Source organism: Leucopleurus acutus (assembly GCF_964270905.1).
Source record: "Leucopleurus acutus genome assembly, chromosome: 16".
NCBI classification, from domain to species: Eukaryota; Metazoa; Chordata; class Mammalia; order Artiodactyla; family Delphinidae; genus Leucopleurus; species Leucopleurus acutus.
In genome coordinates this window covers 26,462,290-26,486,531 of record NC_139158.1, presented here as the reverse complement: position 1 = coordinate 26,486,531, position 24,242 = coordinate 26,462,290, and the positions used below count along the sequence as shown (strand labels likewise).

The 24,242-nt window shown below is 46.2% G+C and overlaps 2 protein-coding genes across 6 annotated transcripts in view; one reads left to right on the top strand and one right to left on the bottom strand.

The window, feature by feature from the left end:
- The first annotated feature begins 68 nt into the window (after nt 1-68).
- NTAN1 (N-terminal asparagine amidase) lies at nt 69-14,119 on the top strand. 3 transcript variants are annotated; one of them, XM_082856284.1, is made up of 10 exons: nt 69-235; nt 5,751-5,853; nt 5,930-5,995; nt 6,281-6,389; nt 8,269-8,342; nt 9,947-10,000; nt 10,547-10,600; nt 11,643-11,740; nt 13,075-13,188; nt 13,639-14,119. In XM_082856284.1, exons 1-10 carry the CDS (start codon nt 155-157, stop codon nt 13,816-13,818), a joined length of 933 nt encoding a protein of 310 aa, XP_082712410.1. In that variant the 5' UTR covers nt 69-154; the 3' UTR covers nt 13,819-14,119. The 3 variants fall into 3 exon arrangements, with proteins under 3 accessions (XP_082712410.1, XP_082712412.1, XP_082712411.1); XM_082856286.1 differs by lacking the exon at nt 5,751-5,853 and having other exon boundaries at nt 13,639-14,113; XM_082856285.1 differs by lacking the exons at nt 5,751-5,853; nt 5,930-5,995 and having other exon boundaries at nt 127-235; nt 13,639-14,114.
- Nucleotides 13,141-24,242, bottom strand: part of PDXDC1 (pyridoxal dependent decarboxylase domain containing 1) — a 50,002-nt gene continuing 38,900 nt past the window's right edge. The window contains exons 15-25 of one of the 3 annotated variants that reach the window (XR_014326804.1): nt 23,257-23,345; nt 21,701-21,806; nt 20,062-20,233; nt 19,340-19,458; nt 18,949-19,070; nt 17,878-17,970; nt 17,693-17,789; nt 16,703-16,807; nt 15,959-16,185; nt 14,754-14,853; nt 13,141-13,242 (exon numbers count right to left, since the gene is read on the bottom strand). Coding sequence is in view for 2 of the 3 variants with exons in the window: in XM_082856282.1 (XP_082712408.1) it covers nt 13,183-13,242; nt 15,959-16,185; nt 16,703-16,807; nt 17,693-17,789; nt 17,878-17,970; nt 18,949-19,070; nt 19,340-19,458; nt 20,062-20,233; nt 21,701-21,806; nt 23,257-23,345 (1,190 nt within the window). In the remaining variant the exon portion in view is untranslated. Of the gene's footprint in view, nt 13,243-14,334; nt 14,854-15,958; nt 16,186-16,702; nt 16,808-17,692; nt 17,790-17,877; nt 17,971-18,948; nt 19,071-19,339; nt 19,459-20,061; nt 20,234-21,700; nt 21,807-23,256; nt 23,346-24,242 lie in introns of those variants that run through there. The other 2 variants (XM_082856282.1, XM_082856283.1) reach the window with 2 other exon arrangements.

The following is a 24,242-nucleotide window of genomic DNA, read 5'->3' as shown; positions in this document are numbered from 1 at the left end:
GGCACCCGCGGCTGGGCGCGGCGGCGGGGCGGCCCGAGAGAGAGGGCGAGGGCGAGGGCGAAGGCGAAGGCGAGGGCGGGGGCAGGGGCGGCGGGCGGCCCGCGGCTGAGGAGGCCGCCGCCTCCCTGGGCCTGCCGGGGCGGCCGCTTCCGCGATGCCGCTGCTCGTGGAGGGGCGGCGAGTGAGGCTGCCGCAGTCCGCTGGGGACCTCGTCCGAGCCCACCCGCTTCTGGAGGTGAGCAGGGCCCGGGCGGGGGGCTTCGAGGCTGGCCCGAGGGAATCCGCAGGCGGTCCAGAGCCCTCCTCACCCCGCCGCCACCACCCGCTCTCCCCGAATCAGGCTCGAAACTTGGCGCAGCGGAGGTGCTATCGGCACATCCGGAGCCCAGGCCGCCGGCAGCAGAGTTTCTGCCCTCGCTTGAGGCATCTGTGGAGCTTTTACCTTCTTTGGGCCTTAGAGGGCATCTGCTGAGGCCCCTCTTCTCCAAAGGAGGGAACGGGGGCCCAGAGAGGTTAGGTGACTTGTCCAGGGTCGCCCAGCACCGCGGCTTGAGGACACTCCGGGACCCCCTTTTTCCAGACAGGGCGGTCCCAATCTCCAATCCGGACTTGGCCCGTTTAGGCAAATCTGGGCAGCGCCCTTGCTCGCTCCCTCGCCGGGGATCCCCACCCGTGGTGAGCGCGGCATCGTCCTTGGGTCCTCAGGAAGCAGGAGGTTTTCTGGGGTGGGCAGGGGCATCCTGGCGGGTCGCCTAGTCTTCTAGACCCGGGATCTGGGGCTCCCGGTTAGTTTCAGTCGGAAGAAAGGGCCCTATTTTCACCCAGCTGGGGCGTGTTGAGGAACCACACCCTATGGAAGGGTTTTTTGTTTTGTTTCCTGCTTTTGTCCTTAGATGGACCTCTGAACCCTTAGTCCAAGCTTATGCAGAGACTGTTTAGAAAAGGGTTCTTACTGTAAAAAAAAAAAAAAAAAAAATCCGAACCAAACCTCCCACTTGCCCCAGATCCAGTTAAGGGGAAATCAACCATTTCCTTGATTTAAGAGATTCATGTTGAGCCTCTAACGTACGTTGCCTATGGTGTTTGCCTCTTTCCCCACAATCAGGACATTTATAGGGTGGGGATGTTTTTTAATCACAGGGTGGCTCAAATACCATGACTGTTAATTAAGTGCCATAAAGGGAAAAAAAAAATGCCCCTTTTCACTCTGCAGAGTGAAGCCGGGGAACCAGATTGAGTCTGTAGGCTTAGGGAAGGTATTTTGGGGTTTTCTTTTGTAACAGTTGCAGGGTGATTTTGTCTGCATGCTTGTTTTGTTTATTTTCCTTTGGTCTCGCCCCCAGAATGTAAGCTTCCTGAAGGCAGACAGTGTGTCTTTGTATCCTCAGAGCCTAGGGCAGTCCCTGTCAGTGAATCTGTGCTTTGTAAATATTTGTTACACAAATGTCTGAGCAGAATGACCCCTGAAAATGACCCAAAAGATGAGGCGGGGGTGGGGGGTGGGGTGTTACTGACAGGGAAAAGAGGACAACTCTGTGTGGTTCTCAACTTGCATTTCAAGAAAACAGTAGTGATATTAGCCAACATATATGGGGCACCTAGCAGACACTAGGTTAAGTGTTAAATACTTTCCTTGTACTGTGTCACTGCCACACCATGAACTGGTGTAGTTGGGAGTACGACTCACCAAGGGAGAAAAATTGCAGCTGCCTAAAGAATACAGGTGGCACCCTATTTTTACGTCTGCTTGAAATTTTCTATGATAAAAAGTTAGATCAGTGTCCAAGGCAGCCCCCTAAGTGTGTAGAGAGGGGGGAATGAGATGAGATACCAGGGCGGCTGGACCCCTAGAAGGGAGGTTTGGCCTCTCTGGGGAGACGTGGCCTAGAAATGCTGTGTAGTGGGGACCAGTTTGCCTTACAGGAACGGGGGGGCGGGGGTGGGGGCACTTCCATCTCAGCAGCCTAAGGGAAGAGGGGGAGGGCATTCTAGCTGAGCAAGCTGGACTGTGCCCCGTGGCCCCTGGGCGGGAGGGGAAGGGCCCCGAAGGCGGGTGGACTGGCCCGTTTCCCTGGCAGAGAGGGCAGGAGGGGCAGAGTGGAAGATAAGCTGGGAGGGGTAGGTCGTACCTACGTGGCAGGGGTTTAGATGGATCTTTCAGCTGACGTGCAGTGTGGAGAAATGAAAGGTTTAATTATTTTTTTAAATAACAAGTAGTGTCCCCTTGGTAAGAAAATAGAAATTATAAATCTCAAAAAGAAGAAAAAAGAATCTGTGACCACAACCATGCTTCACATTTTGCTATACTTTTTTACATGATAGCATTACTATATATTCTGTTCTATAATGTGTCTTTTTCATGTGACAGTAGGTTGTGAGTATGCAGTAGCAGCACTTACAAGCCTGTCCATAGCTATGCTTAGCATAGGATAATAGTAACAACAGCAACAATGATAGCAATGCCGTGGAACTTGCTGAGCATCCCAGCCCTAGGAAGCAGGTACTGCTCCTGTTCCCATTTTACAGATGGGGACTGTGAGGCACAGAGGGTGGAGTAAATTGCCCAAGATCCCACATCCTGTGAGTGGTGAAGCCTGGATCACAACCCAGGTGGTCCGCCTTTGCCTCTAGAGCAGCAGTGCTCAATATGTTAGCCACTGGCTGCATGTGGCGATTTACATTTAAGTTAATTAAAATTTAATAAAATTTAAAAATCAGCTCCTCAGTCACAGTAGCCGCGTTTCAAGTGCTCGACAGCCACGTGTGGCCAGTGGCTGCTGTATGAGACAGGGCAGGTACAGATCCTTGCCATCGCTGCAGAAAGTGCCTTTGGGCGGTGCTGTGTAGAGCCTTTGTTCTTAACCAGTCACTGGTTGCTCAGGAACTGGTCCTGCGGCCTCTTGAGAAACAGTCCCATGGAATTCCACGTAACTTCGTTCCTGCCTTTAAGCATGCGCAATATTTATGCTCTTTCCCCATTAGGAACGTTCACAGAGCTAAATCTTTATAAACCCCTGTAATTATTCCTCAGAAGGGTTTTTTTGAGCAGAAAAGCGGGGTCAGGACAGGGGACCAGAGGTGGGGAATGGTGACAGCCACCCCCTACAGACATGCTGTCAGTTAGTCCTCCCGCAGCCTAAGGAGTGGCCGTCATCAGCCCCGTTTCCCAGAGGAGGGGACGGAGCACCGAAGCTCAGCCTAATGCCCAGGTCACTGGCTCAGGGAGAGGCCCCCGGGCACTATATTGTAGGAATTTAGGTGTAAGGGAAGAAAGGACTGAAATGAGGTAGCGCCCGAGGGGTGGGAGGAAGGCTCAGTTCTGAGGGCTGCGCCTGGCGGCACTCTCATACTTGCTCTCCCGTTTTCTTCAAATTTCAGTGTCACTCATAAGTAGCTTTCTGGGGACACAGCCACAGCCACTTGTCATGTGTCGTCTATGCTGCTTTTACGCTGAGGAGCTGAGACCGCACGGTCTGCAAAGCCCGGGATACTTACTGTCTGGCCTTTTCCTGAAACAAGTGTACTGACCCCTGGGTTAAGAGAACAGTGCCATCCGATAGGGATTGGGAAATGAGGATGAGCCGTAGCAGGGAGAGACTGAGGGAAAAGATATTTTTTCGTGAATCTGAGCATCCAGCGAATAAAAAAAGTTCAGAAAAAGTTCAGAAAACGACTGCTTTTATTTCAGAAAGGATGCGAGTTTATAAAGTAGGACTCTGTGTTTTTCCACAGAGGAGAACTTTGGCTAACCTTTTTTCATTTTTTAAAGTGAAAGACCAAAGCAACGTTGCTGTTTTCACTTTCTGGCCATTCTCTCTCCTGATAATTTGTGCTTCTGTTTCTCTGGGAAATAGTAGGAGCTGTGTCGATGAGAGACATTGTGATTTTTGGTCTTGGGCACGCAAGTGATAATTCATTTCTCAGAAATAGCTTTGCTTTTGGGTGGTGACCAAGTTGTGAAAATAAGTGGTAAAAATTTGCCGTGACTTCTCCCTCCCCCTCCCCGAAAAGAACAAAAAGAGGTAAGTATTAAAGGAATAATAAAAAGGAAATTCTGCATTCTCCTTTATCTTATCTTGAATTAAGGTGAGAAATGGCGTGAAAATGAAAAGTGCTTACTGCTATGAGGTGTTGTGAGTTTTTGCACAATTGGCTGCATCTCTTTCTCCCCGACTCAGCCGTCTGATCACACACTGCACTTCACTCAGTCCTTAGTTCCTTTCTTCTTTAAAAAATTTTTTTTATTGAAGTATAGTTGATTTATACTGTTAATTTCTGCTGTACAGCAAAGTGATTCAGTTATATATATACTCTTTCATATTCTTTTACGTTATGGTTTATTACAGGATATTGAATATAGTTCCCTGTGCTGTACTGTAGGACCTTGTTGTTTATCTATCCTATATATAATAGTTTGCATCTGCTAATCCCAACTTAGTTCCTTTCTTAAATGGAGGGGCCAGTCTCACTATAACTGCTGCCTTGCTTCCAATTAATGAAAGTTTATTAAAAGAGAACCCTCTAGAACTCGTCAAGTGTATTGTCATGTTTTTTTATATCTCTTGTATTTTGTTAAGTAAGCAAGTACTAACCTAAATTAGCACCAACAGTGAGGAATGGCCAGAAGCCAGTATAAGACCATAAAAATATTCCCTGGTCTAGACAGTACACAAGCTCTGTATTTGCACACGTGGTTAGGAAATTGTTTATTGAGGAGTTTATTTGTTGCAAGTAAGAAGAAAATTATGAAACATTTTAGTGATGCCTCAATTTGATGTTTTTGAAGAAAAAAAAGTTTAGTTCTCATGAAAGAATTAACCACCTGAGTTTTTCCCCCCAGGCTTACTAATAATTTATACAAATATTCAATTAGTCAGAATTTTCACACCTAATATTAACCTGTCTTTTCATAAATTTGCTTATTTATGAGGGCTCCTTTTTGGTTTTCTACTTTAATAACATAATTACATCATAAGACATTTGGAGAATAGAGTGACAGTTAAATGACTTGTGTTTGCCCTGTTCTAACACAATCATGGTTATATTGGTGAATTTCCTTCCAGTATTTTTCCCTATATGTGGCAACATTTTTAGCATTGTTGTATTAACAGCATATTTGCAGCTTAAATTTTTTTACTTGAATCTTGCTCTTCAGTTTATATTTCCAAGCTCTTTTCCCATAGTCTTCATTTTTTCATGTCTGTGCAGTTAGCAGTTGTGAGTTGGTTCTGCATAATTTACTTGCCTTTTCTGTGGTTGTCCCCAGCTTTGTGCCATTCTCGATAACACAGGGATTGAGTGCATTTTAGGTTATTTCCACAGCACAGATTTCCAGAGGTGGGAATTACTAGATTAGGAGACAGGTAAGGTCTGGATCCCTCCTCCTCTTTAAAGAAAGTGAAGAAGGTCTGTGATTTCTGAGCCACCCAATCCACTAGTCCATATGATCTGATTCTCTTTACAATTGTAAAGAATGGGGAAAGATTTTTGCATCGTATTTCATAGGTACTAGGGTCTTGTTCTATAGGGTGAAAAAAGAACAGAACTTCCTTGTTTCCTTCACATTGTTCCACATGGTAGTTACTGCTGCTGCCTTTTTATTTTAGCTTTTCTGTCAGATAATACACACACCTCAGACCTCACAAGTGTGTGTTTCCCACGTAGGGCACACTTTGGCTCTCTCCACCTCTCTAGTCACTCAATCCTCACTAATTTCCATCACTATTTTATTTTTTTTTTTAATTAAACAGGAAAGAGCCAGACTTCTCAGAGGTCAGTCTGTTCAACAAGTGGGACCCCAGGGCCTTCTGTATGTTCAGCAAAGAGAGCTTGCAGTGACCTCCCCAAAGGATGGTAGGTTAGGAAGCAGTGAATTGGGCGTTATCCCCAAAGGCTATTGGATATTTTATTTTATTTCTTTTTTAAACAGGCTCCATCTCCATTCTGGGTTCTGATGATGCCACCACTTGTCACATTGTGGTCCTGAGGCACACAGGTATGATGAGAGAGATGAAGGAAACCGTTAACTTAAACGGACCCGACATGTGGGACCATGAAATTTCTCGATTTGCGTTTCCTGGCTCCGCTTACCTCTTCTCCATCTGCATGGCCCCTCCCTGTGGCCCTGGTCAGATGGGTTGGCTGGGCAGCCCAGACGTCTCTATTTTTCCTTTTACAGGCTGTTCAAAGATGAGGCGGTCCGAATGGACAGGCGTAGACCTGGCCTGCTGCCCGAGTTCTCATCGGGAATAACATGAGTCGTTTCACCCTTGTTCTTCAGGTAATGGGGCTACCTGCTTGACACATTGTGACGGAACTGACACCAAAGCTGAGGTCCCCTTGATCATGAACTCCATAAAATCCTTTTCCGACCACACTCAATGTGGAAGGTGAGCTCCACGCTACTCTGTTTTGTGATATTGGGAACTTGACACCATCACGTAGAGGAAACAGCCATGGCAGCTGTTCCAGCAACGTGGCCTGTCACCAGCACAGTGGCCGCCTGGTCCCCCTGGAGCAGAACGTGGCCCAGCGTCGGCCCCTCGTCAGTAGTTGCTGAGGGAGTGGATGGGTGGCGGGTACAAGGGGAGGTTTGACTTTGAATCTGTAGTTCTGTTCTCAGTAATGTCCTCTTAGATGTCCGTTTTGCGGACATTGCCTTGTTACACCCCAGCGGTGGAATCTCTTCATTCTTTCAGCAGTTGTTTGTTGAACGTTTCCTGTGAACTAGAACTTGTTTTAGGGACATAGCAGTGAATGGAGTAGACAAACCCTGCCCCTGCGGGGCTCATATTCCATAGCAAGGAGATGTCAGCAAAACAGGATTTTAACGGTGGACAGGGCTCTGAGGAAAACAGGGCTGGGGAGGAGCCGGAGATGGCCGGGAGGAAGGGGGTGCAGTTCTCAGTGTCATGGATTCTGTATGACAGCTGACGCCTGCCCTGGGTGTCCACCACAGCGCCCAACCCTCTCACCGGTGACAGAAAGCATGACCACCTGTTTCACATGTGCGGCCCCGAGATTCAGCTTCCCAGAGTCACAGGGTTAGTTAAACGGGAGGCCCATGACCCCAGCCTGGCTGTCTGGCTGGTACTCACACCTGTCCTCTCCCCTTTCTCTCTCATTGGCGGGCCTGGCAGGCATCTCATCTTATTTGAAGTCTAAGGCAGCAGTTCATTTGAATGAACTAGTCATATGCAAGTTCTTAGAATTCCAGGGCTTTAAAAGACCAGCCTCTGTGTTCAGAGTTTCACTAATGTAACACAGAGCAGTTTTAAAATTTAACTCTTCTCCTGCCAGGTCTGCGACAGGCTGGGCTAGCCTCACGGGTTTGTGGCTTGTGCAGTCGCCAGACTGCTGGGCCCTCCAGGTTACGTAGCCGGACTGGGCCATGGGCCCAACTCCGTGATTCTCAGCACACAGTTGTGAGATAGAAGATGTCATGAGGCGACTTGATGCTTTGCCCTGTGCTGCTGATGCAGAAGATTCTGGTTCATTCCTCAGGAGGATTTCGTCTGTCAGTAGAAGGGATGTGAAATACGGCCACACTTTCCCAAGCTCTGGTTGCCAGGTTGTCATAGGCTGAGGACCAGGGGTTAGCAGAGAAGTGTGCATGGGGCACTCAGGGTTAACAAAGTTAGTGTGGTCTTTCCAGCTGTAGGGCTTCCTACCTGGAGCTTTGCTGTGCATGGTGACTCCCTTGGGGAGTAGGCAAGGCTTCCCAAACTTATTTAACCCCAAGAACACTTTTTTCTGTTTCATGAGGCCAGTGTTCAGGGGAACACACTTTGGGAAAAGCTGGTGTTGTAGATAAGCATGTGCTTTAGACACAGACGCAGTTTCCTTCTCTGTGAAACGGAGATGCAAACCCATCTCTCCACGATGCTGGGTGGTAGAGAAGACGGCGTCTGTGCAGGGAAGGTGTCAGTCCCGCCCTTCCCAGTTCTGCACCCCAGGTCCTCTTAGGCTGAGACTTTTAAGAGGTTTTGGAAGCATCCCGCTCGGGGCAGGTCCATAGTGTGACATGGTTGTCTTCTTCCAGAGCAGCCTTTTTCACCCTGTGCCTCGAGGTGGCATCATGTTGGTGTTAAGACACAGCTCCGCTCGGCCCCCAGGCACCCGGGCAGGGTCCCAGTGTGCCGCATGGGTTCTTGTGCATGTGCTGAGGCGTAAACGGGGCCCGGGAGCCGAGAGCTAAAGTTCACAGCAGACCCAGCACACGCTGTCCCGTGCTGTTCGGCCTCTGACCACCTCCTGTCTCTTTGCCAGGCTGGAAGTGCACCTCGTGGGCGGCTTCAGTGATGACAGGCAGTTGTCACAAAAACTGACTCATCAGCTTCTTAGTAAGTTCACTTTCTTCCTCAAATTTGATAAAAATATGTATCTATTTTTGCTTAGATAAAAATCCCAATTAGTTCAGAACCCAATTAGTATCTATTTTTGCTTAGATAAAAATCCCAATTAGTACAAAATCCCAATTATTAGTACCGTACAGAGGGGTGCACCTGCTTGGAGCCACACAAACTGCTCAGCTTGGAATCTTCCATAAAGACAGGATAGCAAAGAGCTAAATGCTTAGAGGTAATGGGATGGGGACAAGATTTTCTTTCAAAATAGCAGGTGATGCATCCCAAAATAGCAAGTGCTGTGAATTGTTTGAAAACAAGAACCACCTTCTGGGCAGAAATGTCCATTTTAATCTGAAGAGAATTAAAACCCCGATAAAAGCCAATTTTTCCCCTGTTAAATTAGCAAATATTAAAAAAAAAAAAAGATGTTCTTTGATTAACCATGAGGCAGCGAGGTGGGTGTATTCCTGCAGCACTGGAACATACTTTGGTGTAACCTGTCAGGAAAGCCATTTGGCATCATGGTCCATCATGGACCCAGTAATTCCCCTTCTGGGAATGTATTATAAGAAAATAATCTGAAATGTACACAGAGATTTATGCCCAAAGATGGGCAGTAGAGTGTTATTTACAATTGGAAATAATCTAATGTCCATTAGTAGAGGAACAGTTATATAGCCATTAAAAAATAATACTTATGAAGAGGTTTGAATTACATGAGAAAATACATATGTACAAAACAATCAGGATATAAAATTGTCTACATCTGAGCTCAGCTGTGCACGGACAAATATGGCAGGAAACATACTGAATGTTAACTGCTAGGATTATGGGCATTAAAAGCCCATACACTTATATCTTTAAAAACCCACATATTCTTTCCACTCTCCTGTATTTTCCAAATTTTTCATAATGATCAAATTTTTTATGACTGATAATCAGGAAAAAAAAGTTATTTAGGAAAACGGTAAAAATCTTATGAATTTGTCCCCCCAGCCTCTCAGAATGGAGAGAAGAATGGAAAGCCTTGGTCGAAGTTTCCTTTGAGCTTGAGGCTAGGAGCACGTCTGTCCCTTGGCAGGCAGGGTTCTGGGCATCAGCTCATGTGGATCTGACCTCTGATAAGAGGCCAGGTTGTGACCGGAAGGCTAGTGGATCCGACTCTCTGTCCCCTTCTTGACTTGTTCAGCATATGCTCTGCTAATTAAAGGAACTTTTTTTTTTTAAATTGTGTGTCAAATGCCTGAAATCTTTAAATACTGCACACAGCTCAGAACTGGCTTACATATTGGCAGATGGATTTTGTTTTTTTTGTTTTTGTTTTAGTATTTATTTTTTTTAGGCTGTGCCGGCTTAGTTGCGGCACTCAGGATCTTCCTTGTGGCATGCGGGATCTTTTTAGTTGCAGCAGCATGTGGGATCTTCTTTTAGTTGCAGCGTGAGGACTCTTAGTTGCAGCATGCACGTGGGATCTTGTTCCCAGACCAGGGATCGAACCCAGGCCCCCTGCATTGGGAGCGAGGAGTCTTACCCACTGGACCGCCAGGGAAGTCCCTAAAGGAACTTGTTTGACATCAGTTTTTAAATTCTCATCGTAGGTGAATTTGACAGACAGGAAGATGACATTCACTTGGTGACATTATGTGTGACAGGTAAGTTCTGCCATCTTTCCCAAAGCAAAGCTGTAGATTTCGGGGATGTTTTGCCCTTGCTCTTAAAGCAGGACCCAGCACCCGTGTCTCAGTCGCAGACGGCACTGTTTGTCAAATGCTTTGATGCCTTCTGGCTTTTCCCATATCTTCTGGGATGGCCTTCCCCGCCCTCCCCACTCCAAATCCTGCTCAACCTCAGTTGAGATCCTGACCCACCCCCTTGAGTGCAACTCCTCTGTCCTTCCTTGGGATTCTCAGCAGTCTGCTCTGTACTCCTGGGAAGGTGGAGGGGCCAGATCCCAGAGAGGAGCTGCCGCCACGCGTGCAGGCGGCTGGGAGGCCCAGACTCTGGAGAGGCGGTTTGTTCGCTATAACCTTACTGCTCTGGGGCTCAGCAGGGAAACAGGGACACAGTCCCTTTCATGTTCTGATTTCCCCCCCTTTTGCAGTGGGGACTCCTTCTTGGCCTTTATTTATGGAAAATAAAAGCGATTGTTTGGTATTTATTAAAAATTGATCTTAAAATTTCTTTTTTTTACGTGTTAGAATTAAATGACCGGGAAGAAAATGAAAACCACTTTCCAGTAATTTATGGCATTGGTAAGTAGCATGTTGATCGGAGGGTTTATTGGTCTCACACTGACAAGACAAGCTCCGGTTAAAGGCCGATTCCACCAGCTAGTAAGCCCGTTGCTGTCGGTGTGTCACAGCCTTAGGTTCTGATTGTGACTTCTCGGTGTATTTGCTGGGAAAGAAGCTTACCTTCTCTAACCTTTATCTACAAAATAGAGAAAACATCCAAATCCTAAGGCTGTGAAAAGAAACAGGGTAGCAAATATAAAGTGTAGGCATCACCCCCGTTAGGAGAAAGCTGAATGTCAGTGGTCTCTGCTCCCCCAAGAGGCCTCTCTGCTTTTTTCCAGCCGGTGCTCTGGGGGCTGGAGCAGGGCATTTGAATTTGAATCTTAGGGATTCAATCGAATCCCTAAGAAGATTCAATTGAATCTTCTTCCCTTCTTAGGGAACTAATTAAGGTTTTGATTGAGAACAAAGATCCTACAAAGGAAAGTGTGCAACCACCAGGCTAAAGAAAACCCAGAACTTTCCTCCCTCCTGTAACAGCCCCTAGGACTCCCAAGGCTGTAATAGGGTGAGCCTGCCTGTCTCTACAGAGGGCTTCTGCCATATCTGTGATATTTATTTGGCTGGGCGTTCACTGCTTTATTCTCTTTACTTTGTATGTCTGAAATAGTAAAAACCAACACACAAACACCAGATTTGGCCCCAGTCCCAGGCCATGTTCGCAGCCGTGTTTGGTCACAGGGCTGACCAGCGAGGCTTTGCCACGCACTGCCTGAAGAGATGGTGCGCCTCGTGTGGGGGGGCCCTTGGTTTGGAACCAGGTCTTACCTAGTCCAGCTCAGGCCTCAGCTCTTCTCAGCGAGATGCTTGGCTAAAGGGTTGCATTATCCCTTTCCAGGAAGGTAGCTGCTCCAGACACCTAAGAGTAACTTTGTTCAGTTTCCACTCTCTTCTCTCTGAGGGAGACTCATCCATATTCTATTACATGTGGTGGTAGAAGTGTGAGACTGTGCCAACCCTGTGGCTTTTGTCAAGGAAGTCATCCTGTTGTCCCTCACAGCTGTCAACATCAAAACCTCGGAGATCTACAGAGCCTCCTTCCAAGACCGAGGTCCGGAGGAGGAGCTACGTGCCGCACGAGCTTTAACAGGAGGACCAGTGAGTTTGATTATCATCTTTGTGTTACAGGGTTAAGGAAAAAAGGGGGGCATCAAACTCCAAAGTCTTAAGTTTTATAGACCTTAGAAATGAAAAGTTTGTCACTTCTTTAAAGTTGTACATGATCAGGAACCATCACGAACACGTCACGTAGAATAATGATGAACGTTTTCAATTATAAGCTCAAGACCCCAGTTTTCTGCCGTGAAGATGTTGGGGAGGTATGTGAACACCCAGCACCCAGATCCAAAGAGAACGAGCCCCTTTTACTTTGTAAGGACTTTACCAGTGAAGCTGCTGCAGAGAAAGGCGAGCTAAGGGGGAAGAAGAGCCTTCTCCCCTCTGCACCTCAGGATCACACTCTCCTCCGGACCAAGTAACTGAAGACCGGTTTGCTGGGATGAATTGATTAACCCCCAAAATAATCAAATCACTTTAAGAGTCTGATTGCTTTAGGGTGCTTTTTAATTAAGTAACACCTTCATTTTAAAAGTTAGAAAAATAAAAACCTAAGACTTACACGTTGTTTGAGGAATGGGTGAAAGAATCCTTTTAAAATGCTTAAAGTGAAAAAAATAGAAATCGCATTCAGAGCACCCAAAAGAAATCTGCTCACTTATGAAATACTGCCACTTTCATTGGAAATGTCTGGATTCAATGGTCTGTTCTGCCAACCCTTTGACATTGTTAGGGTTCCTTTTGCAGCCTCTCAAGTAGCATAACAGCCTTGATTTAGCTAAGATTCAGGACATATTTCAGTCTCAGTAACCAAAATTGAACATTGCTGGTGAAGCTGAAAACTACCACTGGCACATTTGAGAATTCAGGGAATTGATCATTTGGCAAATTAACATTTTTGCAAATTGGTTTCCCCCTTCTTCTGATGGGGCAACGGCATGTGTACTTTTAAGTTTCAAGGTTACTCGGGGTGTGAATAATGAGGCAGTGTTTCATGTAGCATTGAGGAGTGTGGACTTCAGTCAGACACACCTGGGTCTGGGCCTGGCCCTAACTCTTATGGACGTGTAACCATGGGCAACGGGCCCGTCTCTCTGAGCCTCGGGTTTCCAACCAAAATGGGAAAAATGCCATCTTCCTGCAGGACTGTTGTCAGAACTAAACAAAGTAATGTCTGTTTCCCACAAAGTGTAGTACCAGAGAGGTGGAAAGTATTCAGTAAGTAGCAGCTTCTGTTACTTACGAGACAAAAATTGAAAGAAGCTTATCATCCAGACAAATGCCTTAATTTCAAGACTACACTGGAGCTTGCATTAAAGGTAGGGTTTAAGCTGATAACATTCCTTAAATTCTATCCTTGAAACGTTCTTTTTTAGATGATTAGTATTTACGATGCAGAGACAGAACAACTTCGTATAGGACCATATTCCTGGATGCCATTTCCCCATGTGGATTTCTGGTTGCAGCAAGATGATAAGCAAATACTAGAGGTGAGAATTTACAGGTTGGGTAAATCTTAAATCTGTGGACCTTGGTTTCCTCATCTGTAAGGAAAAAAAAAAGGGATTAGACTAGATAACAGCAGCTTTTCCTTCAGTGTTTGGAGGATGCCATTGGCAGACCCTGTTTAGCTGCTGTATCAGTCAGGGGTAAGTGGAGTCCTGGATGGACATCTACACAGGGCAGCAGTAGGCAACCAACTGTTTTGTTCTCATTAACCCAGGACACCTCGTTTCTTATGTAATTTTACAAATTACATATATATATATACATATATATATATATATATATATATGTATGTATGTGTATATATATATATAGTGATCTGAGAACAGCCTGATTAATGTTTAAGGAGCACAGAGAGACTCTGACATCTTTATCAAAGTAGGGAACAGAGCAGGGTTCTTCTCTCATGCCCCAAATCTTGTTTGTTTTTCCAGAACCTTTCCACGTCACCTCTGGCTGAGCCCCCCCACTTTGTTAAACATATTAGATCTACCTTGATGTTTTTAAAGAAATACCCTTCTCCGGCTAACACGCTGTTTCTTGGAAATAAGGCTCTACTCTACAAAAAAAATGAAGATGGCTTATGGGAAAAGATCTCTTCTCCAGGAAGCTAAAAATAAATAGGAATTACCAAAGAAAGCAACTTTTTGGCATGACAAAAGACCACTGGTGGAGGTAGGAAAGAATATCCATTCTACATCCATTCAGTCTTAGGTCTCTTTCCTTGCTCCGTGTTTTTCAAATGACTTTAAAATAAAATCTTATTTTGGCAAAGGCATTTGTTTAGGTTTACTTTTTGGTTAGTAATGAGAAGCAGAAGAGAAGCCAGCTTTCTCACTGTGCTATAAGCAGCTATTTCAGATACTTGGGTAAGTCTAATTCTGCTAAATTAGTGAATAAGGGAAAAACTGTCATCTATTTTGTTTAAAAGAACTATTTAAAATGCAGTAAAGTTCGGTGAGAATTTATACATCTCACAGAGATTTTTTTTTTGACCTCAAAATATTTTAGAAGCATCAAATCCAAAACTGATGTTATATTTTTAGAAACCTTTATTTTTCTGAAATTGTTATCCAAAAGGACGTTACCATGCCCAATTAATGCTAAGATTTATGAAGTGAACTCAGTGGTAACAATTTCAAGAACCTTTATTGAAACCAACATTCAAATAGTATCTCAAGGGTGAAATTCTGTTTCAGCAAAACCAATTTAACAATTTCAAATATATATAAAAACATTTAAAAATTAATCTTGTTAAAGGTGATAATTTCCCCTTCCCCCATTTTATCTGCTATACTTCATTGCACCAAATAAACAGGGAAGACTTTGTTTAATCATTTGCACCAAAAAAAAAAAAAAAAAAGGAAAATTGCATTTTGACAAGTGCCAAATGTCAGAAATCACATCAGATCAGAGTGTAATTACAGGCTTAATGTGGTATAACTAAGGCTTTCAGTACCTACAGTCCACAAACCCAACGTGAATCCCCACCATCTTAAGGTCTCCCGTAGCTTGACTTCACTGGACTAAAAGGCACAAGGGCCCTTACCTATGATAAACGAAGTGATGCAGTACTTTTGGAGAAGTAGAAACAGGCAGTAATCAAGGGTTACTTCCAATTATTTCAGCAGTAGTCTGGCGTGATCAGCCTGAGAAAGATTACATTTCTGGTTCTTGTTTGAGTTGGGCCCAAAAGGGTGAGCTGCTAGTGGAACAGAAGCTACAGAAGCTCCCATGAGAACGGGTCAAAGGTGTACTTAATTTAGAATTTCAACGTAACGAGGTGCTATACAGCATATTAATACGAGGCTTTTAAGAGTAGCATCTATTGAGTTTTCAGATATTAAACATAGAAATAAGTAGTCTGTACTTGTGTGCCAATTTAAAAGCTTTATCAGTATTTAAAAATATACACACATATATATATATATATATAATATGGTCAAGAAGAGTCTTTACAGTTACCCTTAATAGATGAGTCCTTTAATTTGTTTACAAATAGTATATAAAGGGAGAAATGGATTTGTGGCAGAGCTAAGTCAGACAGAGGCACTGTCCAGTCTAACTTGCTTGACGACCCTGCCACAGCTTGAGCGGACACGGTCCTTCCTGACGTCTCCGGGGAAGCAGCAATCGGGGGTGGCAGGAGAGGGCTTCTGACACTCTTATTTACAATCCCATTGAAACCCACTCTCCTTCAAGCCAAACGCAATCCAGTTGTATACTGCAACCTGATTAAACTAAACACCAAGCAAAACAGATGGCAAAGAATGCTGTCTGTCTCCTCTGCAGCAGGACAACAGAGAACCCAGAGAGTTCTAAAGAAAGCTGTCTTACCGAAGGGTTATTATGTGCAACCTAGTAACTTCTCACACGTGTGTTTAGAAAGATGAGAGCAAGTGTTTCAAGTGGCAGGCACTTGAAATTCTAAGTTTTCTCTGTGAATAAAAAGTGTTCATGGTAACTGGGGGAAAAAGGTATTACTACAGTTGGGTAGACAGAAACAGTAGTTGTTGGTTGTTCTATCAATACATACCCACAAAATTACACAAGTCAATTGCCCTCCCAGAAGCCTGGCTTTCAGGCACATTTTTGTGCAAAAATCCCAGTTAAGCACAAATAACAGTAATTTCTCTCATACTAGCATGTGGCACAGTTCACATTTTCAGAATAACTTCATCTTCCCTGAAACAATATTCAGTACAGTCTCCAAGCAAACACTGAATTTTATCTTAAGCTCTCTGGCTCCTCTACCTGTGGGCAGTCATCTTCCAGGCGCTGGGCCCTGTCCTGGAGGGCCCCCGTCTGCTCGGCTTCTGGAGGGGTGGGCACCCCTGGGTGCCGCTCAGGGCTGTTAGCTTCCGAGGCATCTTGCCCACTCGACAGGTGCTCGATCTTCTCTAAGTCCTCGATGTGACTGACTGAGCTGGTCTCGCTCACAGCATCTGAACCTCTTAGGGACCTTTTAAAAGGCTTCTGGCCTAGAAGGAAGATCAATGAACGGCACTGAATGCTTGGAAGAGGACACCCCTGCAAGGGAAGCTGTCTGTGCTCTAAGTGATTGCTTTATTTAATCACAGCTGCTTCGGCAGAAACCCCTGGGATCACTGGCTCTGAAGTATTTAAGTGATGAGGTGAGAAATGAGAGCTGATATGACATTAACACGCCCCCAGTGCCGAGGACTTTGAGGGAACCTCAGTCGGGAAAAGCTCAGGGGAGTGAACACCAGGTTAAGCGTGACAGCTATCCAGACCCTGACTTCCCCTGGGGAGTGCTACCCAGGTATTTCCCCAAGGCTTTGAAAAAGCTAAAGGGACAGTGACAGCTGTCCTTAAATGATGAGAAATAGGACTTTGGGTTGAGGAATCAAGAAAACAGAGGAATGCAGGTAATACCAAACGGTTAGGCGTTACATGATGCAAAGGTCTGTTTTACCAGGGGAAATACAACCAGTTTTCTTCAGTGTTAACAAACTCAAACATGGAGACGTGACGTACCTGGAAGTCTCTGTTTAGTGCGAGCGCCTGAGGGGGTCTGAGGCGGTGTTACTCCTGAGCCTTGTACTTTGTACACATATGTGTGTTCCGTGGACTCCAGGGAGCCTGCAGAAAAGAGGGGGGTGGGGAGGTGTGTGTGTGTGGGGAGGTCCTGGCGCAGGCGCCCTGGGGGAGGCCCCGGGTCTCCTGACATGTGCCGGGAAGCGACAAAGCCATCTCGCAGCTGTGCCCACGAGTGAGTCCCGGCCCTGCTGGGGTGTTTCAGCCTCGTCTCCCCACGTGTCCTGTGTACATGTGAAAACAACCAGACAGCAGTGTGGCCCAAGTGTGCCTGGGGAGCCAGGCCCCAATGGGAAATGTCCTTTAGCAACAAGGAATGGATGCCTCTTTGCTAAAGGTTTGGCGGGTTCAGTGTCAGATTATCCCTTGCTGTCATATGACAGTGTAGTCATCATTTCCTGGGGAAGGGGCTCCAGGTTCAGGGAATTATTCCACTGGTAGAACAGGAAAGGAGGGGCCTGCAGCTCAATATCATCTTCCCCAAATCCCAGCAACTGGTAATACTTGCTAGTTGCCTGGTTTGAAATAAAATGGCTCAGCACTACAGACTATAATCTTTCACTTGCCCCTGGCAAAAGCAGCTCTCTGCTGGGGCAAAACACTAATGAGGACTGCACAGAATGTTAACACTGAACCAAAACGTCCAAGACACACTGTCTGGAGGACCGAACAGCTGAGTGAATGCGTTCTTGTTGAGGTCAAGAGGAGTCTGCTGTGGGCAACAGGCACCTGCTTTCGTACTATTTCAGCTGTCGGGGCAGGAGAGGGAAGATGACAGAGTCCCAGGGGCAGACAAATCTCGCCTCCTCTCACAAGAGTCCCGGCCCAGTGCTTGGTGTAAAGCCTGGGACACAGACAAGCCCCCTCAGCACGAGTGTGGGATCCCAGGGCATCATCTGGCAAAACTCTCCAGATGAAAGAGAGTCCTACCTGCCGTTAGGTTAAAAGTTCTTCCCTTCTGTGAAGCCTGTACTGGAGAAAACCAATTCAGCACGGATCCTACCACGGGGATTTGCCGTAACACCCCCTGCAAAACATAACCGTTGCTCAAGGCCATCCTGTGGAGGCTGGCGCCCAGCCTGAGGCCAGCTGGGGAGCCCACCCTGGAGCCTCACCTCTTCCAGAAGTCGCTCCTCATTTGCCTTCTGCAGTTGAACCTGAGCTTCCTGAATTCCTTTCCGAACCACTTCTGTCATGTTTTCCAGAAGCTGTGTTAAGACCAAGAAAGGCATTATTTGTCTAAGCTTCTTGCTGAAGGCCTAGAACTATTAACATAGCGCTGGGGACATTTTTCAAAAGTATATTAGTAAATGGCACTTTAAAATGTCAGTGTAAAAATAAAACAGAATGTCAAATAGAAGAGGTCAAAATGTTAAAGGAGGCCTAGGCAGACGTACCTTGGTGACCAGCCTCATTTGCCAGGGAACAGCAATAACTGTCCCTGTGATCTGAATGTCATATCAATAGAAAACAGACATGACTCTCAACATTCATGGAGACAGAGGCAGAAGTAATATAGGCGGGTTTGGAAGAAACTTCAAGAAGTCCACCCAAGAGTGAAAAAAGTTGGCTCCTAGGCTTCATTTCAAACTCCCTTCTCTTCCGCACCCCTACTACCAAAAGTGAATCACATGACACAGGTTTCTGCCTCCTCTCAGACCAGTCTTGCTTTGGTCCCTTTTCTCTCCTTTTGAGTAATTTCTAGTGACTCGCATATCTGGTGTGGAGAGCGTCCTGTAAGTCTGACAAGCCTAGTCCTCCGTGCCAACTGGCCAAGAGAAGCAGGTCTATTACTGGCGGAAAGTTCTGTTATCAGAAGCACCATCCCATCCAGCCTCAGGACCAGCTCCAATCAGGAACTCTTCCCTGGCCTTGTCGGGCAGAGGTGGACACGTCTTCCTGAATGCACAGCCTCCCCTAACTTCTGTCCACAGCATTTACTACCTCAGTTGCTCACATGCGTCTCTTCCCCACTCTGGCTTGTGAGTTCACTGAAGGCAGTGACCGCATCACATCACCGGCATCCCTGATGCCTGCACAATGCCTGGCTCACAGGAAGCCTTTAAAAACTTGGGGAAAGAATGAATGAACAGACACTGCCAAGGGTAGCTTCTTCCTTTGTGACTCCAGCTAATTGCCCAGGGAAAACCCAGAAAAGGAATGAGACACTGATTAGTCTTACAGACCCTGGAGTTTTCCTCGATTTCTCGGGCTGTGACTGCAATGGTCTCCACTAGTTCAGAAACATCTATGTCGTCACTTGCCATGCCAATGTAAATACAGCTCTTCATGCTTTTATACTCAGGGCCTGCGGGCAGAAACAACAGACTGACTTGGTTCCCAAGTCCTCAGACACGGGCCACTCCCTGTACAGCAGCGCGACCAGGCACAGGAGAGCCTCCCCGAGGGGGTGAGGACGTGGATCTAATGAGGAGATGGGACCCAGAGAGGCTGCAGAAGGGGCAGAGGGCTCTATCACCCTGGGAAGATCTAAATAGCTAAGAGAGACCATTTCCCTTCAAACCAGTTAGAAAACAGCTTTCAAAGTTCAAAGTTGACTTTAGAAGGAGTAATTACCCATTTTAAATGTAAGGTCAGATTCCAGTTCATTTAACTTTTTCAGGAGTCCAGCATGGATTTTTTCCCCTTCTGGATCCGATTTCAAACTGCTCTTATCATCATTAGCGTGTTCATACCTATAAACGATATCACATAACAGTACTTCAGCAATCTACAAGATCAAGTGTCTCTTCAGACACAGGATAACAGGTGGTATTTAGAAGCTACTGGAAGTTGCCAAGGATGTGGAATGAGACAAAGGGCAAAGGAGCCACTCAGAGGGTCTCAAGATCAAACCTTTCCAGAAAGTCCCAAGGGAAGCCCAAGTCTCCAGGGGCATGAAATGTAGAAGGAGGGGCAAGACTGGGAAGTCCCATCACTTGTAAGAGGAACAGGAGGCTTCCCTGATCCAGAGAGGGGACGAAGGGGCCACAGGAGGGACACACACTGAACCAGAGGAACTGGGAACTGGCTTCTCCTTAGTGAGCTGTAGTTCTCTGTACGCACGTCAGTGGTGCACCCAACGTAGTTCTCCTAGTAACTTTCAAGCTGGCACAGAAAGAACACAGCAACTCCTATTTCACTCAGTGAGCGCTGGGCCGCCTGCCCGCTGTGCTCTTGTAAATGCCCAGCCCATCTAGATGAACTTTCATCAGACATGAACACTGTCACTCCACGCAGTCATCTTAGATTTCTAAGCTGGTTCACAAAATGACCCACCCACGGTCTTTACACCGTACCTGACAACCCCTATTCCAGGCCAGTTTGGGTCATCAACGTATAAGAGACCCGCTGTTCCCATCACCTCCTGCTTGAACTCCTCTCGCAGCTGCAGCGTACAGGTCAGGACTGGCAGCTGGCTCTGGATGCAGGCTACGAGCTGATCCACATCCTCTCCCCGAGTTCCTAAAACTGAACATGTGCACAGAATGTTAGGCAAACGCTTAAGGAATGGCTAAAAATGAGGGGGCAATGCTCCCACTTCTACTGTCAGAAAGTCAGCAGCTCTAGGTATAGCACATTAGCTGAGCTGAGGAGTTTAAAAAAAGAAAAAAACCCACTAAACCCAGATATGGAAGAATCAGGTGTTAAAAAATCATATAGCTGGCTGCCCAGGTGTAGACACATTTTTTCCTTACACCGAAGAATTAGCCTATCCGATTTAATACACAATGAAATCCTACCATAGAAATCAGATTCTTCTCACAGAAAGACTCTGCTTAAGTCAGGTTATAAACATCATAGCACAGGTTAGAAACAAGGAGGCGTCCACACAGTTCTCCCTCTATGTTCACATGGAGAGAAAGAGAGGGGTTTCAGGGGGCAAGGGTGGGGGGCAGAAGGGCAGGGTGATGATGGCTTCTGAAGGTCAGAGCCTGAGAGGTCTCCGGGTTCAGGGATGCAAGAGTCTTGGCAACATCACTGCACCCTCACTTCTGCTGATTCCAATGCTTATATGATCTAAGCCTCAACGTAGGTGGCCTGGGGTAGCCACAGCTAGCTTTTCCAGTTTCAGAGGCTAAACCTCTGGGGCTAGGCCCCCTGCATAGCAGGAGCAGAGACTCCTGGAAGGTCTGGAGGCCACTGGCTATCTTCACGATGGCTTTTCTGTGCAGGACAGTTGCCTGCACTTCACCACTTTGATGTTTTTGAGAAAATATCTTTCCAAAAATGTTGAAAACACCTCATGAAACACCATCAAACATTTTCTGAAAATGTTTAAATCGTCTCAGAAAAAAGCACAATCAGATTTTTAAGGCATCTCTTTTCAGCTTATTTTTAAGTGCCTACTATAAAATACGCCAACCACTATCCAAGCTATTTCATATTCATGATCTCACAGTTTAATCTTCACGTCACCACTATGAGGTAGTGGGGAACAGGTCTGGAGATAAGAAACTTGCTCGAGGTCCTACAGGTATGAAATGGCCGAGGTGGGGACAAGAATCCCCAGGACTTTGTCACAAAAGTCCACGTGCTTTCAGCTCTATAGTTCTCTAAAATGTCTACAACAGTGGTTCTTGACCTTCACTGGCCTATTGTGCCCAGGCTCCACTCCAAGTAAACCCAGTCAACCAGAATCTCTGCAGGTGGGGCCGAGGCGCTGGGAGTTTTCAGAGCTCCACAGGGATTCTAAAGTCAGTCTGGGCTGAGAACCACTGAACAGAGGGTCACAGGACATCAAAACACAGGAATTCAATTGACTTCAGAGGTCTCTCTTTCTGAGAAGTTACCCCAGAAGGTTAATCTACCTAAACTCAGCCCAAAGGAAAAGGAAAAGCCTCTCCAGGGAGAGAAGAGAATATCACAGCCTGGACTTCGACAGACACAGCACTGGTGCTCCCAGAACAGCGAGGGCGAGCCACGAAGACTGGTTACCTGCCGCGGTAGTCAGGGGGCTGAACCGCACGCACGTGCCCTCCACCTCCAGATCCATGACCGTGAGGCCACTCGCGGGCACCAGCTGCTTCAGCTGTTCTCCCAGCTGCAGGGAAAGGGGCAGAATGAACACACTCCCGCAAGGAGGGAATCCAGTGTCTCTGGACCTGCCCTCGTCCGCTCAGCCCAGACCCAAGAGGCTACTGGAGGCTAGTTTCCTTTCACCTTTGATTTTCTTTGAATATTTATGGTACCTTGTTTTGTTTTGTTTTTTTAAATTAATTAATTAATTTTTGGCTGTGTTGGGTCTTCGTTTCTGTGCGAGGGCTTTCTCTAGTTGCGGCAAGCAGGGGCCACTCATCATCGCAGTGTGCGGGCCTCTCACTATTGCGGCCTCTCTTGTTGCGGAGCACAGGCTCCAGACGCGCAGGCTCAGTAGTTGTGGCTCACGGGCCTAGTTGCTCCGCGGCATGTGGGATCTTCCCAGACCAGGGCTCGAACCCATGTCCCCTGCATTGGCAGGCAGATTCTCAACCACTGCGCCACCAGGGAAGCCCACCACCTTGTTTTTAAAAACCGTAAATTTTACCTTTTTCCTTACTCAAAAATATAAGTTCACTATAGAAAGATCTAGGCAATACACGTAAAGTAAAAAAAAGAAAATTTACCCACAATACACCACTGAGAGACACACACTGTTGACATGTGGTATAACCATCCCCCACCCCCGGATCTTCTGGGTGTGTATGTGTGTATGTATGTGTGTCTTCTGTTGTCATAAAACATGACATTCTACATGCTGTGTAGTAATCTGCATTTTTTCACATAATTTACAATGACCATTTCCCCTCTGCCGTAAACATGCAGCTATGTGGTTTATACTGGCTGTTCTGAATGTCACTGTGTGGATGTACCATAATTTATTCACCAAACCCCCTAGGTTAGGCATGTCCAATGTTTTTTGTTTTGTTTTGTGTCTTTTTAGGCTGAGCCGTGCAGCTTGCAGGACCTTAGTTCCTCGACCACGGATCTAACCCTCGCCCCCTGCAGTGGAAGCGCGGAGTCCCAACCACTGAGGGCTTCTCCAGTGTTTTGCTAGGATTGGTACTGCTCTGGTGAACATCTTTACATCGTTTAGAATATTCTTTATACTCAAATCCAGGAGGTATGATTTCAGTGTCAAAAAGAAGCCAAAGTATAATGCTCTTGATCCATGTCGCCAGACTGCCAGAGGCACGCAAGAGTCTGGCTCACGTGCTTCTGGTATCACCAGAGCTCCAAAGTGGCTGCACCGCAGGCCACGTCTTGCATGTTGTTGTTCAGCCTTACACAGCAGCAGGGAAACAGTCCCGTGAGGAACCGGCGGGAACAATGTTGACAGGACCTGCTGGAAGTCGTGTAGCACGTGGGGCTGTGGTCTGCTTAAGAAGCCCGGGACGAAGCCCCACGCCTTCACAAGAGGCTCCCCCTGTGGGTTTCTGATTTCCCAGACAGGACCATGTATTATCCCAACCATCCAGGACGCAGAAGAAAGGGCACGTGACAGCTGATCTTACCCAGCGGTTCAGTGAGTCGCAGGAGTGCCTCTCCTGGCTGACTGCTGACGGGGCCATGTTGGGCGCTGGGATGGCATTAAGTCCTGGATCTGACACACAACACAGAGAGGGGATTCGCCTCCCAGAAACACAGCTAACTACACAACACCCCTCCAACCCCGTTTCACTTAGCTCCCAACGTTAACCTGAGAGAAATGTCTCAACCGGAAATCAAATGTGTATCTCACCATGAATGAACAAAATGGCACATACATACAACGGAGTACATACAGCCGTAAGAAGTAAGGAAAGTCTGTCACATGCTCAACATAATGTACCCTGAAGGTGTTATGCTAAATGAAACAAGCCAGCCACAAAAAGACAAACACTGTATGATTCCACTTACATGAAATAAAGCTGTCTAATTCAGAGAGACAGAGAGTAGAATGGTGGGTGCCAGGGGCTGGGGGGAAGGGGGAATGGGAGTTAGTGTTTAATGGGTATGAAGTTTTAGTTTTGCAAGACGAAAAAATTCTGGAGAGCTGTTGTCCAATGATGTGAATATATTTAACACTATTGAACTGTACACTTTAAAATGGTTAAGGTGGTAAATTTATGTTTTTTTAACCACAATTAAAAATTTTTAAAAATATATATGTTACAGAGGGTTTAAAGCGTTCACTTTTTTTCTCATGAAAAATACATTTGAATATATTCTCACAAATAGAATTCTTAATTTCATTTAAAAAGTTTTTCTTTCAAGGAATTTTGAGGGAAAATCAAAGTATAAAATTATAAGTTACCAACCAGTCTACCAGCACGGAGCACCGTGCAGGGAAGTCAGAGACCCAGCAGCACACCAGGCCTCAGAACACAACTGGCTTCCTTTTGTTAAACGGTTGAGGTGCCTGCTTGTGCCAGGCACTGTGCTGGGCACGGGGTTATGATATGAGGCAGACAAGGTTTTTGTCAGGGTGGTGCTTACCTTCTATTGAAGAAGTAGCATA